At 44.0% G+C, this 15304-nt stretch overlaps 1 protein-coding gene across 14 annotated transcripts in view; it reads left to right on the forward strand.

Annotated features, from left to right (window-relative positions):
* Positions 1-15304, forward strand: part of TNS1 (tensin 1) — a 272482-nt gene that overhangs the window by 893 nt on the left and 256285 nt on the right. Inside the window, exon 1 of one of the 14 annotated variants that reach the window (XM_072121980.1) lies at positions 13187-13246. The exons of the other annotated variants lie outside the window; for them this stretch is intronic. Coding sequence (XP_071978081.1) covers positions 13202-13246 — 45 coding nt within the window. The 5' untranslated portion in view covers positions 13187-13201. Of the gene's footprint in view, positions 1-13186; positions 13247-15304 lie in introns of those variants that run through there. 14 annotated transcript variants of the gene reach the window in all.

Below are 15304 nucleotides of genomic sequence, written 5' to 3' on the forward strand. Positions count from 1 at the left end.
GTCCTATGTAAACCACATACTTAGCAGTGAGTGATTGCAGTCCTGGGTAACATTGGGATATCATTGCGAGGAGTAATTCAGCACTGCTACACGTGACTAACTCAGCTCTGCTATGTATATAGAGCTGGCAGCGTGGATTTGTGATAAATAATGATGATTGAATAATTGATTTGATTTTGATATGATGGTTTAGCTGCAGTCCCACGTAAACCTATATTCTAGTATATCAATGACAAATTAAGCTCTACTATATAAATGTGGGACATTTAACTCTTTTAACTTTTTTTACATTCTGATAGTAGCCTAAGATTAGGTAACTGAGATGAGTTTACCTGCAGTCCTATGTAACCGACAGATATCACAGGGTTCCAAAGAGCTGTCAGTTTGTTACAATGTATCAGTTATTGGTTCCGGCGCTTGTGTAACATTTACTTTATGGGTCGAGTCTTTAGAAGGTTTATGTAAATATTGTTCCGTTATTATTATATAATATAAAGTTCTGGCCATTCATTTTTTATCAATGAATTACCAATATAGACCAAGTTCAAATATTATAATAAATCCACTGAGAATTCGATACATCAGTAGCACAAATCTCTCTCCTGCTCTGATTTGTTTGCTACAATGTATCAGCGCAGGTAAAATGCATTCGTCCAGGTTGTTTATCTAACAAACAATTTTCTAACCTGGATATAACAGTAACAAACCTTCAGCTGTGAGGAGTATTGGTTTCACACACTTTCCTAGCATCTGGATGTAAATTAAAAGATTTCTGTTCAATAACAGCAAGCCAAGATTTTGAGAATTATGAAGATTTGTATCTGGAATGGAATGGGGGTCAGGATGCTGTCCCATAAAACTAAATGGAACTGAAAAGAACTGTTTGTTCCATAGAACTGAATTCACATCTGCCCTCCATTTGTATGGAGCACTCAGGGACTTACGGGCAAATTTTGTGTGCTCCCCACAGAATGAGCACCCACCCCTGTGTACACAGCGAGTTCCCTGCACCTGGAAAGAGAGGAGGGTTTTCTGTGAATTACGGCCGGTTCTCCTCCTTGGGTCCCCTGAACACAGTCATAGTAACACCCCCCCCCCCCCCTGAAGGCTGCTCTGCTTACAGGCAGGGGTGAATTTACCCATAAAATAACCCAAAAATGGCTTTGGGCCCCTAAAATCCAGGGGCCCCAAAACTGACTGTATCCTCAAGTTAATTACTTTTACAGAAATGGAAGATCTGGGAGCAGTGAACCTACTTTTGTGCCATTCGGGAGCGGAACTTGAGTTGTACTTTATTCGGGAGATCCAGACATAACTTTGCTGAAAACCCCAAAAGTAACCCGCAGCTTGTACGTCCTTGTTCTTGACAATATTGGGGTCCCACGGGTCATAAAACCAGCAATAAGATATTTATCCTCCTTCCAGTGAAGAGAGAAGTGTCATTGGTGGGACAATCCCTTCATAGTTGCAGAATGTTTCATTATAAGGAGACCTGTCTATAGTTATGTAAAACTGGAGAACCCCTTTAAGTGACCTCTGGATGCAGCGTCTGCCGCAGGTACATTGCTGATGCTGCACTCGGCTCCTTGATCTCGGCCTGTGATGTTAATATATTCCGCACATCGATGAAGCTGTCACTCATCGGGGGATGAAGATTACCCTTCATCTGTCCCTATACACAATCCCCGCAGATCTGCTGCAGCTTCATCACCAGGTTGTAGGAAAACTGCATAGAGCTATGAGAAACTTCCGCTCAGTGCACGAGGAAAGCTGGGTGACCACCCTGTGCCTTGGCCCTGTAATATAAACAAACTTGCTAATCACTGGGGGACCGACTGTTGGAAGACACTAGACCTACTGCTCCATTTATTAGGGAACAGAACCCAATTTAGCTGGTGGTCCCGGAGGTAACCCCATGTGGATCTGGATGTTATCCCTCATCTTGTGGACAGGGGGACATGTAAACGTCATCCTTGTTTAATAAAACTGTTGGGAACGTTTTAATATATTTTGTGAGTCCCTTTTCTCATCAGCTTCTAGACCTCTGCTTGCTTTCAGTGCATAGAATCATTCTGGTTGCATCAGCTGAACAGCTTTCACAGTTGATGATTTGTTACAATTGTTTGTCCATTGTTTCCATCAGTAGCACAAATCTCCTTCCTGTCCGAATAGTTTGTTGCAATGTATCACTGCAGGTGTAAGTTAGATAACCCAGGGTCTAGACTGGATGCATCCGCTGGCAGCAAGCAGAGATATTGAAAATGAATAATTGAAAGTCCATTAAAAAGAAACGACGGACATTTATAAGACTTTTTGGTGTACAAGACCTGAAATAGTTGAAATTACTTGCAAACCACCGGCAATTTGCTTTATTTTTCCCTTCACGCCACTTGACATGGAGGGGTCCTGAAGGGGGAGCCCAAGTATGGGCAGAGAGGAGCATTATGGGGCGATTCTTCCCTGTGCATAGTCTGCAAACGTTCCCCATTAAATGGTTTTTGAGGCCTGGCATTGCCCGACGGCACAGCCACCTACCGGATACATGACATTTCAGCACATGGAGCAGGCATCGGATACATTCCCTGTAAAGAACATAGGTAACAATTAAAGGGGTTGTCCTTGTTACTCATCTCCTATCCACAGGGAATGAAGGGATTATTGGTGGGGATCTGCGCACCATCAGAAGAGAAGTGAAGGGAGTCTGTGCCCCTATTCTCCATTTATATGCGGCTCCTCGGTCCCCCATTCTTGGACCACAACCATCAGAAACTTACGTGTCTACTATGTGATAACTTCTTGACATTTTATATTCCAGCTTCTATGAATATGTTACTCTGTCGTCTGCCCCATTTTCCTCTGATTCTCACCCATTTTTACGCCCCTGAGCCGCCATCGTTGTCATCTATTTGTTTTTGTTTGGTTTTCTCCTTAGCCGGATTATTTCTGTAAGACGAGGCTCCTGGGCAGGTCGGGGCAGGGACGCCGCTTGTCTTTCTGATTGTTTACACAGACCAATGGTTGGCAACACTCGTATCTGAAGCCGGGGGGGGGCACTACAAGTCCCAGCGGACAGAGATGGATCATGCTGAGACTTGTGGCTCTTACAAGAGAGAGATACTGCCCAGATTGCTTAAGGTACAGAAGTCGGCAACTTGTGACAAACATCAGCTGAAAGTTCTCAAAGTTCTGGTTTGGATGAGAAACCAAGATACAGGTCAGTGTACGGGTCACCCAGCTTTTCCAGGACAGATGAGTATGAAGGAGATTCTAGGGGCCATCATCTAAGGATAACCCTTTAAATACTGAGTCATAGTGAGCAGTGTCCGTCATGCAGAGCGTTCGTGTGTGTGTGAGGGTCACGCATCATTCCCAGGAGGTATGTTATGGATTTGGATTTGTTATGGAAAATTCAGGAAAAGATCAGAGAAACATAAATCTCTGTCCGCTCCATGTGCTCTCTGCTTGGCCCTGTCCTTCCTGCAGCGATGATGGAGCTTTCTGCCAAGGTGTCACTGTCTGTCATTGTAACTTGTGCCCAATTACTAACCAAGAAGGGCTGGGGGTGGGTGGTGTGTTGGGTGCTCAGCTGGGGGTCCTTCATTTACAGCTATCACAAAGGTGCTAAGCTCAGAGGATGTAAATGGGGTAGCTGACAGCTGTCTGCCTCTAAGTGATGACCCTGTAATAGGGGACAGTCGCATTTTAAAGACAACCATAATCCCTTTAAACTGTTTTAAGGAGTCAGAATATTGGTGGCCAAAAGGACAACCAGAGCCCCAGACAGTTATCTAATGTCTACATGGCAGTGATGGTGGAGGAATCCAAATCCATGGGAGTTCAACACCACTGACCTTATGTAGATGGACTGTACTAGTCTAAAGCTGCGACCAATGCAAAGGATTGTAAGGGAGGGCCACGTTCCTTACACCAAAATTTCATCCCACTCCTACCCATATATACAGGATAGGAGTAGTAGTACTGTGCTATACCCATATATACAGGATAGGAGTAGTAGTACTGTGCTGTGTCCATATATACAGGATAGGAGTAGTAGTACTGTGCTGTGCCCATATATACAGGATAGTAGTAGTAGTACTGTGATCATATATACAGGATAGGAGTAGTAGTACTGTGCCCATATATACAGGATAGGAGTAGTAGTACTGTGCTGTGCCCATATATACAGGATAGGAGTAGTAGTACTGTGCTGTGTCCATATATACAGGATAGAAGGAGTTGAACTGTGCTGTGCGCATAAATACAGGATAGGAGTAGTAGTACTGTGCTGTGCCCATATATACAGGATAGAAGGAGTTGAACTGTGCTGTGCGCATAAATACAGGATAGGAGTAGTAGTACTGTGCTGTGCTCATATATACAAAAAGGAGAGAAGAAGGACGAGAGAGAGCCAGGGGGCGCTCAATGTGCAGATTACCTTTATAAGGAATGTGGGCTATTATGCTCACCTTGTTGAGTTGTGCTGATGGCACAACTCATATATAGGCATGGAAGAATATACGTCGTAGCGCTGCCTCTAGGGAGTGTATTCTTCGGTGTGGACACCGACCAAAAATAGTAGACACATGCACTTCTCCTGGAGTTTCTTGAAAAGTGAAGATGACACTCTCCCGTAGGTACAACAGAAGATGGACCCAGTACGTTACGTGAAAAGATTTATTTAGTATATAAAACAATAAAAGCAAAACGCGTTTCGGACCCGGAGCGGATCCTTCATCAGTTGCATAAATCTGTTGACATACATGCGGCTTTTTAAAGAGGCGGTTTTGGCGCGGTATCATCACCAGTTATGGAGACCGGGCAGACCAATTAATGGATCGCAGTGATAATCGATAAAATTTCCAAATATTTACACATGTATGTCAACAGATTTATACAACTGATGAAGGATCGGCTCCGGGTCCGAAACGCGTTTTGCTTTTATTGTTTTATATACTAAATAAATCTTTTCACGTAACGCGCCGGGTCCATCTTCTGCTGTACCTACGGGAGAGTGCTCATATATACAGGATAGGAGTAGTAATACTGTGATGTGCCCATATATACAGGATAGTAGTACTGTGCTGATATATACACAATAGGGGTAGTAGTACTGTGCTGTGCCCATATATACAGGATAGGAGCAGTAGTGCTGTGCTGTCCCCATATATACAGGATAGGAGTAGTAGTACTGTGCTGTGCCCATATATACAGGATAGGAGTAGTAGTACTGTGCTCATATATACAGGATAGGAGCAGTAGTGCTGTGCTGTCCCCATATATACAGGATAGGAGTAGTAGTACTGTGCTGTGCCCATACATACAGGATAGGAGCAATATTACTGTGCTGTGCCCATGTATACAGGATAGGAGTAGTAGTACTGTGCTGTGTCCATGTATAAAGGATAGGAGTAGTAGTACTATGCTGATATATACAGGATAGGAGTAGTAGTACTGTGCTGTGTCCATGTATACAGGATAGGAGTAGTAGTACTCTGCTGTGCCCATACATACAGGTTAGGAGTAGTAGTCCTGTGAAGTACCCTTATATACAGGATAAGGAGTTGAACTGTAATGTATCCAAATTATAAGAATTCTTGATAGAATTCTTCTTACAGCTGAGGGTTTGTTATAATGGATCAGCCCAAAAAATATGCAACTGCACAAATATCGCTCCAGTTGTGGACATGAGCTGGACAGAACTAAGTCAAGATGTTGTCCATTCGCTGCAAGCAAGCAATGATCTTCTGTATCTGGGAGGGTTTTTTCTCTTCAACTGTGTACCACAAGTTCAGTAATTTCACCCATAATCCCGAGAATCATTTAATTTGTGATCCGTCCATGGCCAGGTCATGAGAACTTCCAGTGATTAAGCTGTTAGCTAATTCAATCATGCGCTGTCATCCCCTGCCACCACATTATGTATCTCACAGGACAAAAAGCTTCTCAACCGCATCTAGAAAACAACTGATTAAAAACCCTGACAAACTAACAGAAACTTCTGTGATCCATTAGAAGTCAATACAACCAATCATAAAATCTGCAAGGATATAACTTCAAGAATATAACTACTATAATACTGCCCCCTATGTACAAGAATATAACTACTATAATACTGCCCCCTATGTACAAGAATATAACTACTATAATACTGCCCCCTATGTACAAGAATATAACTACTATAATATTGCCCCCTATGTACAGGAATATAACTACTATAATACTGCCCCCTATGTACAAGAATATAACTACTATAATACTGCCCCCTATGTACAAGAATATAACTACTATAATACTGCCCCCTATGTACAAGAATATAACTACTATAATACTGCCCCCTATGTACAAGAATATAGCTACTATAATACTGCCCCTATGTACAAGAATATAACTACTATAATACTGCCCCTATGTACAAGAATATAACTACTATAATACTGCCCCTATGTACAAGAATATAACTACTATAATACTGCCCCTGTGTACAAGAATATAACTACTATAATACTGCCCCCTATGTACAAGAATATAACTACTATAATACTGCCCCCTATGTACAAGAATATAACTACTATAATATTGCCCCCTATGTACAGGAATATAACTACTATAATACTGCCCCCTATGTACAGGAATATAACTACTATAATATTGCCCCCTATGTACAAGAATATAACTACTATAATACTGCCCCCTATGTACAAGAATATAACTACTATAATACTGCCCCTATGTACAAGAATATAACTACTATAATACTGCCCCTGTGTACAAGAATATAACTACTATAATATTGCCCCCTATGTACAAGAATATAACTACTATAATACTGCCCCCTATGTACAAGAATATAACTACTATAATACTGCCCCCTATGTACAAGAATATAACTACTATAATACTGCCCCCTATGTACAGGAATATAACTACTATAATACTGCCCCTATGTACAAGAATATAACTACTATAATACTGCCCCCTATGTACAAGAATATAACTACAATAATACTGCCCCCTATGTACAAGAATATAACTACAATAATATTGCCCCCTATGTACAGGAATATAACTACTATAATATTGCCCCCTATGTACAAGAATATAACTACTATAATACTGCCCCCTATGTACAAGAATATAACTACTATAATACTGCCCCCTATGTACAGGAATATAACTACTATAATACTGCCCCCTATGTACAGGAATATAACTACTATAATACTGCTCCCTATGTACAGGAATATAACTACTATAATACTGCCCCCTATGTACAGGAATATAACTACTATAATACTGCCCCCTATGTACAAGAATATAACTACTATAATACTGCCCCTATGTACAAGAATATAACTACTATAATACTGCCAACCAATGTACAAGAATATAACTACAATAATACTGCCCCCTGTGTACAAGAATATAACTACTATAATACTGCCCCCTATGTACAAGAATATAACTACTATAATACTGCCCCCTATGTACAAGAATATAACTACTATAATACTGCCCCCTATGTACAGGAATATAACTACTATAATACTGCCCCTATGTACAAGAATATAACTACTATAATACTGCCCCCTATGTACAAGAATATAACTACAATAATACTGCCCCCTATGTACAAGAATATAACTACAATAATATTGCCCCCTATGTACAGGAATATAACTACTATAATATTGCCCCCTATGTACAAGAATATAACTACTATAATACTGCCCCCTATGTACAAGAATATAACTACTATAATACTGCCCCCTATGTACAGGAATATAACTACTATAATACTGCCCCCTATGTACAGGAATATAACTACTATAATACTGCTCCCTATGTACAGGAATATAACTACTATAATACTGCCCCCTATGTACAGGAATATAACTACTATAATACTGCCCCCTATGTACAAGAATATAACTACTATAATACTGCCCCTATGTACAAGAATATAACTACTATAATACTGCCAACCAATGTACAAGAATATAACTACAATAATACTGCCCCCTGTGTACAAGAATATAACTACTATAATACTGCCCCCTATGTACAAGAATATAACTACTATAATACTGCCCCCTATGTACAAGAATATAACTACTATAATACTGCCCCCTGTGTACAAGAATATAACTACTATAATACTGCCCCCTATGTACAAGAATATAACTACTATAATACTGCCCCCTATGTACAAGAATATAACTACTATAATACTGCCCCCTATGTACAAGAATATAACTACTATAATACTGCCCCCTATGTACAAGAATATAACTACTATAATACTGCCCCCTATGTACAGGAATATAACTACTATAATACTGCCCCCTATGTACAGGAATATAACTACTTTAATACTGCCCCTATGTACAAGAATATAACTACTATAATACTGCCCCTTATGTACAAGAATATAACTACTATAATACTGCCCCCTATGTACAAGAATATAACTACTATAATACTGCTCCCTATGTACAAGAATATAACTACTATAATACTGCCCCCTATGTACAGGAATATAACTACTATAATACTGCCCCCTATGTACAGGAATATAACTACTATAATACTGCCCCCTATGTACAAGAATTTAACTACTATAATACTGCCCCCTATGTACAAGAATATAACTACTATAATACTGCCCCCTATGTACATGTTGCTATGAGTATACCCTTATCTGACAATTTACCGCTGGAAGTTACTGGACCTCATGTGCTGGGCCAGGGGGGTCCTTGAATGCTGTGATTATCTTGGTTACTGATTACAAAGATGACTATTAAAATCCTTATAATGACATCATTGGGCTTATTCCAACAAGTGAAACAACAGATTGTTGTATTATTAACGCTTTTCATATGGAAATCCCCTCATTATTATTCATGTTCCCTTCTTGGTCCTCGGATGAGTTTCCATCGCTCCCTTCCTCTTGTATTGGAATAGTGATGTGTAACAAGGTCTCAGATTCCCCCGGATCAGGCGGTGGGTGCGGAGCTCACACAGGACCCCCTGTACCTACAGGTCACTGACTGACTGGACCCCCACAATGGATGGATGGGAAATCCCTCTGGGAAAACTCATCCCATTCAAATCAAGATACAATGTGATACAAAGTTCAAGGCGATTCCTAAGGACAATCCCCCTGATCTGTTGGGGGTTTGTTCTACATCGGTGCCTCAGCAGTCATGAATAAGTTAGGCAATGGGAGACGATTAAAAAGTGACCTAAAAGGGCACCTCCACTTATCAGCACAAAGCATTCTGGGTAGGCAACATCCCATTCCTGCCCCAATCATGTCATCAGTGCAATACTTTCCCAGCATGCCGAGTTCAGAGCCTCTGTAGATCAGTACAATATTCAGCATCAGCCTTATTTACCAGCAATGCATAGAAAAAACAGTATATATAAATATCATATATATATCTCCACTGAACCCATCTGCTGTACACATGTCTACACAGCTACTTGCATAGGGGGCACAATGCATTTTGTGACACAAAGGGGCAGAATTACTTACCCGGTCCATTTGGGATCCAGCGGCTCGTTCTTCGTCGAGGATTCGGGTCTTCCGGTGATTCACTAAGGTAGTGCGCCCGATGTCCACCAAGTGTCGCTGGTGCACTGAAGTCCGCTGGAGTTCACCGTCCTATCTTGGGTGCAGGTAAGCGCGTGTCAAGTGACACATTTATTTATTTTTTTTAAATTCAGCGTTTTTTCCGAATCCGTCGGGTTTTCCGATGGCCACGCCCCCCCTCGGTTTCTGTTGCGTGCATGCCAGCGCTGATGCACCACAATCCGATCGTGTGCACCAAAAACCCGGGGCAATTCGGCGCAAATCGGTAATTTTCGGAAAAGCAGACGAAAAAAAACCGATTTGAGTCAATGACCCCCAAAATGTTTTCTAATGTTTTCATTTGCCCCTGTATTCTGCGCTGACATCTGTAAGGCCTGATCTGAGAAGCTCTGTGCAGCGCTGTGGAATCTGTGTGCGCTATATAAATAAAGGAATTGTTATTATTTTAAGTTTGATAAAGTCAAATAAATGCGGTTTATATTGTATTCACAGAATTCATTTTTGTGTAAAACTTGTACAAAATATCATTCTGTGGTACAAAGTACTATTTTTGGTTTTACACAAAAGACTACTAAATATTCATTTTGTCACAAAACAAACTTATGACTGTTTTTACTCTGTAATGTTGTATTTTACCAGTATCGTATAAACTCGAGTATAAGCCTAGGGTGGGAAATGCATTGGTCACAGCCTCCGCCCAGTATATAGCCAGTCTGGACCCTGCCCCCCCTCCGTATATATCCAGCAAGCCAACTCCACACCAGTATATAGCCAGCCTGCCCTCTGCCCCCCAGTATATGGCCATCCATCCCCTGCCCCCCAGTATATGGCCATCCATCCCCTGCCCCCCAGTATATGGCCATCCATCCCCTGCCCCCCGGTATATGGCCATCCATCCCCTGCCCCCCGGTATATGGCCAGCCATCCCCTGCCCCCCAGTATATTGCCATCCATCCCCTGCCCCCCAGTATATGGCCATCCATCCATCCCCTGCCCCCCAGTATATGGCCATCCATCCCCTGCCCCCCAGTATATGGCCATCCATCCCCTGCCCCCACCAGTATATGTCCATCCATCCATCCCCTGCCCCCCAGTATATGGCCATCCATCCCCTGCCCCCCAGTATATGGCCAGCAATCCCCTGCCCCCACCAGTATATTGCCATCCATCCCCTGCCCCCACCAGTATATGGCCATCCATCCCCTGCCCCCCAGTATATGGCCATCCATCCCCTGCCCCCCAGTATATGGCCAGCCATCCCCCTGCCCCCCAGTATATGGCCAGCCATCCACTGCCTCCCCAGTATATGGCCAGCCATCCCCTGCCCCCCAGTATATGGCCAGCCATCCCCTGCCCCCACCAGTATATGGCCAGCCATCCCCTGCCCCCACCAGTATATGGCCAGCCATCCCCTGCCTCCCCAGTATATGGCCATCCATCCCCTGAACCCCCGGTATATGGCCATCCATACCCTGCCTCCCGAGTATATGCCCAGCCATCCCCTGCCCCCCAGTATATGGCCATCCATCCCCTGAACCCCCGGTATATGGCCATCCATCTCCTGCCCCCCAGGATATGGCCATCCATACCCTGCCTCCCCAGTATATGGCCAGCCATCCCCTGCCTCCCCAGTATATGGCCAGCCATCCCCTGCCTCCCCAGTATATGGCCAGCCATCCCCTGCCTCCCCAGTATATGGCCATCCATCCCCTGTAGGTCATGTGATGGAAGCGGATCTGGGGTAAAGTGGGAGATTTGTATGAGGTCAAAGGTTTTGGAATAAGGAAGGCTATCACATTGCCAGGCCATACCCTATGGGCGGTGCTTGATTGGAGCTAATTTCATGCTACAACAGGACAATGACACAAAGCCTCCAAATTATACAGGAACTATGTAGGAAAGAGGCAGCAGCTGGTATCTACCTGTACTGGAGGGGCCGCCCAGTCACCAGATCTCAGCCCCATTGAGCTGTTGTGGGAGCAGCTTGATTGTATGGTCTGCAAAAAGTTCCCATCAAGCCAATCCAACTTGTGGGAGGGGCTTCATGGAAAACACAAATATTTTTGGGTGACCCCAAACTTTTGAGTCGTAGAGTATACACAGTATATATTTTGTGTTCATGGAGGACATTTTGAAATTCATTGTGCCGGATTCTGTATCATAAAAAGGACTATGAAAAAACGCCCCCCCCCCCCCTACTTACCCTGTGCATGACTGCATAGTGGTCATTTATTGATTGCAGCGTCCCAGCAGAGGGGAGAGGTCTGGCTGTGACTAACTACTTCGTGAGCTGGAGCTGATATGTTCAGGACCCAGATCCTCCTGTGCCACAGTAACACGGCAATGGTCAGGCCCCGCAGGAGAGGAACATTCAGCTTGACTGACACAGGATACAGGACCGGTGTAGGACCGTTGTGGGTCCCACAGTCCAGACTGCTAGTCCCACCTGTCCTGCTCTATAGAAGCAGAACTTTTTTTTTTTCTTATGAATCCGTAAGTCTGCAAGTGACAAATCCATTCTGTGTTTTTTTGCCATATGGGGGACACCCAAATTTCCACTAGTAGGAAAATTATGGCCCCCGGTTGTAGGTGTTTAGACATATCAGTTTCATACAAACATCCTGACCTTTGGGTAAAGGAATAAATATTACAAATGACACATCCCCTTTAAGGGGAAGAGATGGTACCAGCGGAGGGAGTGTGATGTTGACCTTTTGTCCCGTAAGTGTCACTGACCAGCTATCTACACATTATAAAGACCAAGTAACCCCCCTACATGGCGGTGCTGTCCCTTAATGGTTGTATTTTCCTGCACCAGGATAATACACTGGTCTTATTAAAGAAACCTAGCAATGTTGGAGATTCGGAAGACCAAATCCTTGGATTCACACTGGGCAACTTACAATACTTACTACATCTGCAGCAGAGTTCTCCAGAAACCACTGGCCTGCTGCAGTGTGCTGCTAAATGTTGCATCAGGTACTTGTGGTGCCCCCAGCCCTTATGCTGCAGACTGACAGCCGTGTGAGGAGGGGAAGCGGTGCCTCGTGCCTCATGGCTGCCTCCTCTACCTTCACTCTTGTGTTGTTTTAAGGCTCATTGGTTCCCAGGAATTGCATCTTATCCATAGGGATGCCTCACTGCTGCAGTGCCGTCTGTGTTGTCACTGCATTCATGGGCAGAAGGGATCATGCAGAGCGCACATGTCTGAATATACTGGGCTATAGCGTAGTTCTACTTAAAGGGACGGGCGAAGCAATAAACAAAACTAATAACATTCATTTGAAGGGGATCTCCAACTTCATTCTCACCCTTCATCTCTGCAGTAATAACACAACAAGCGAGTTATCACCTCTTCATCGCCCTCCACACATCACATGACATAACCCGTGAGCACCGCAGATAGGAAATCACTAAAGGGGTAAAGGCAGAAAGAGGAAAAAGTGTCTGTGTGCCCGGGGAACCAGGGGCCGAACTACACAAACTGCCAAGTTGGCTGCACAGAGCAGTTTCCATAACCTCCATAGAAGTGAATGATAGTTACGGAAAGAGCTCAGCACCGCCAGATCCAATATATCCAGAACCCAGGCCACATCACCTAACAGCTTCATGCAGCACCAGGAGGAATGGAGGCTGAAGGACCTTGTCCTAGAGGTAGGTGCAGGTCCCAGATGTGGAAGACATGTCTAATACAGGTTTATAGCACATCCATTACATATCCTCTACTAATCCTGAGTTATACTTCAAAGCTGCACTAACTATTCTGCTCGTGATATGCACTGTTATTTACATATTATCATATACAATGTGCAGCATAATAACTAAATAATAATTCATATTCTTTAGTGTGACAGGTTGGATTACTGGGCCCCCTGACACTGCGGGCCCCATAGCAGCTGCTATGGCTGCTACCACTGTAGTTACGCCCCTGGGTGCAGTCACTGGGGCAGATTTACTTAACTGGTCCGTTCGCAATCCAGCGGCGCATTCTCTGCGCTGGATTCGGGTCCGGCCGGGATTCATCAAGGTAGTTCCTCCGCCGTCCACCAGGTGGCGCTGCTGCGCTGAAAAGCATCTGAACGCGCTGGAGTTCACCGAGCCGGACCAAGTGAAGGTTGGCGCGTCCCGAGCGACACATTTTCCGTTTTTAAATGCGGCGGGTTTTCCGAATACGTCGGGTTTTCGTTCGGCCACGCCCCCCAATTTCCGTCGCGCGCATGCCGGCGCCGATGCGCCACAATCCGTTCGCGTGTGCCAAAATCCCGGGGCAATTCAGGTACACTCGGCGCAAATCGGAAATATTCGGGTAACACGTCGGGAAACCGCGAATCGGGCCCTTAGTAAATGACCCCCACTGTGTACATACATGACATTACTTATCCTGTACTGATCCTGAGTTACATCCTGTATTATACCCAGAGCTGCACTCACTATTCTGCTGGTGGTGCACTCACTGTGTACATACATGACATTACTTATCCTGTATGACATTACTTATCCTGTATGATCCTGAGTTACATCCTGTATTATACTCACTATTCTGCTGGTGCAGTCACTGTGTACATACATGACATTACTTATCCTGTACTGATCCTGAGTTACATCCTGTATTATACTCCAGAGCTGCACTCACTATTCTGCTGCTTGTGCAGTTACTGTGTACAGACAGTTACTATCTAATCAGCCAATCATATGGCGGCAACTCAGTGCATTTAGGCATGTAGACATGGTCAAGACAATCTCCTGCAGTTCAAACCGAGCATCAGTATGGGGAAGAAAGGTGATTTGATGCCTTTGAACATGGCATGGTTGTTGGTGCCAGAAGGGCTGGTCTGAGTATTTCAGAAACTGCTGATCTACTGGGATTTTCACACACAACCATCTCTAGGGTTTACAGAGAAGGGTCCGAAAAAGAAAAAACATCCAGTGAGCGGCAGTTCTGTGGGCGGAAATGCCTTGTTGAGGTCAGAGGAGAATGGGCAGACTGGTTCGAGCTGATAGAAAGGCAACAGTGACTCAAATCGCCACCCGTTACAACCAAGGTAGGCAGAAGAGCATCTCTGAACGCACAGTAAGTCGAACTTTGAGGCAGATGGGCTACAGCAGCAGAAGACCACACCGGGTGCCACTCTTTTCAGCTAAGAACAGGAAACTGAGGCTACAATTTGCACAAGCTCATCGAAATTGGACAGTAGAAGATTGGAAAAACTTTGCCTGGTCTGATGAGTCTCGATTTCTGCTGCAACATTCGGATGGTAGGGTCAGAATTTGGCGTCAACAACATGAAAGCATGGATCCATCCTGCCTTGTATCACCGGGTCAGGCTGGTGGTGGTGGTGTCATGGTGTGGGGAATATTTTCTTGGCACTCTTTGGGCCCCTTGGTACCAATTGAGCATCGTTGCAACGCCACAGCCTACCTGAGTATTGTTGCTGACCATGTCCATCCCTTTATGACCACAATGTACCCTGTAACATCTGATGGCTACTTTCAGCAGGATAATGCGCCATGTCATAAAGCTGGAATCATCTCAGACTGGTTTCTTGAACATGACAATGAGGTCACTGGACTCAAATGGCCTCCACAGTCACCAGATCTCAATCCAATAGAGCATCTTTGGGATGTGGTGGAACGGGAGATTCGCATCATGGATGTGCAGCCGACAAATCTGCGGCAACTGTGTGATGCCATCATGTCACTATGGACCAAAAT

This window comes from Engystomops pustulosus, chromosome 8 (genome assembly GCF_040894005.1).
Source record: "Engystomops pustulosus chromosome 8, aEngPut4.maternal, whole genome shotgun sequence".
NCBI lineage: Eukaryota > Metazoa > Chordata > Amphibia > Anura > Leptodactylidae > Engystomops > Engystomops pustulosus.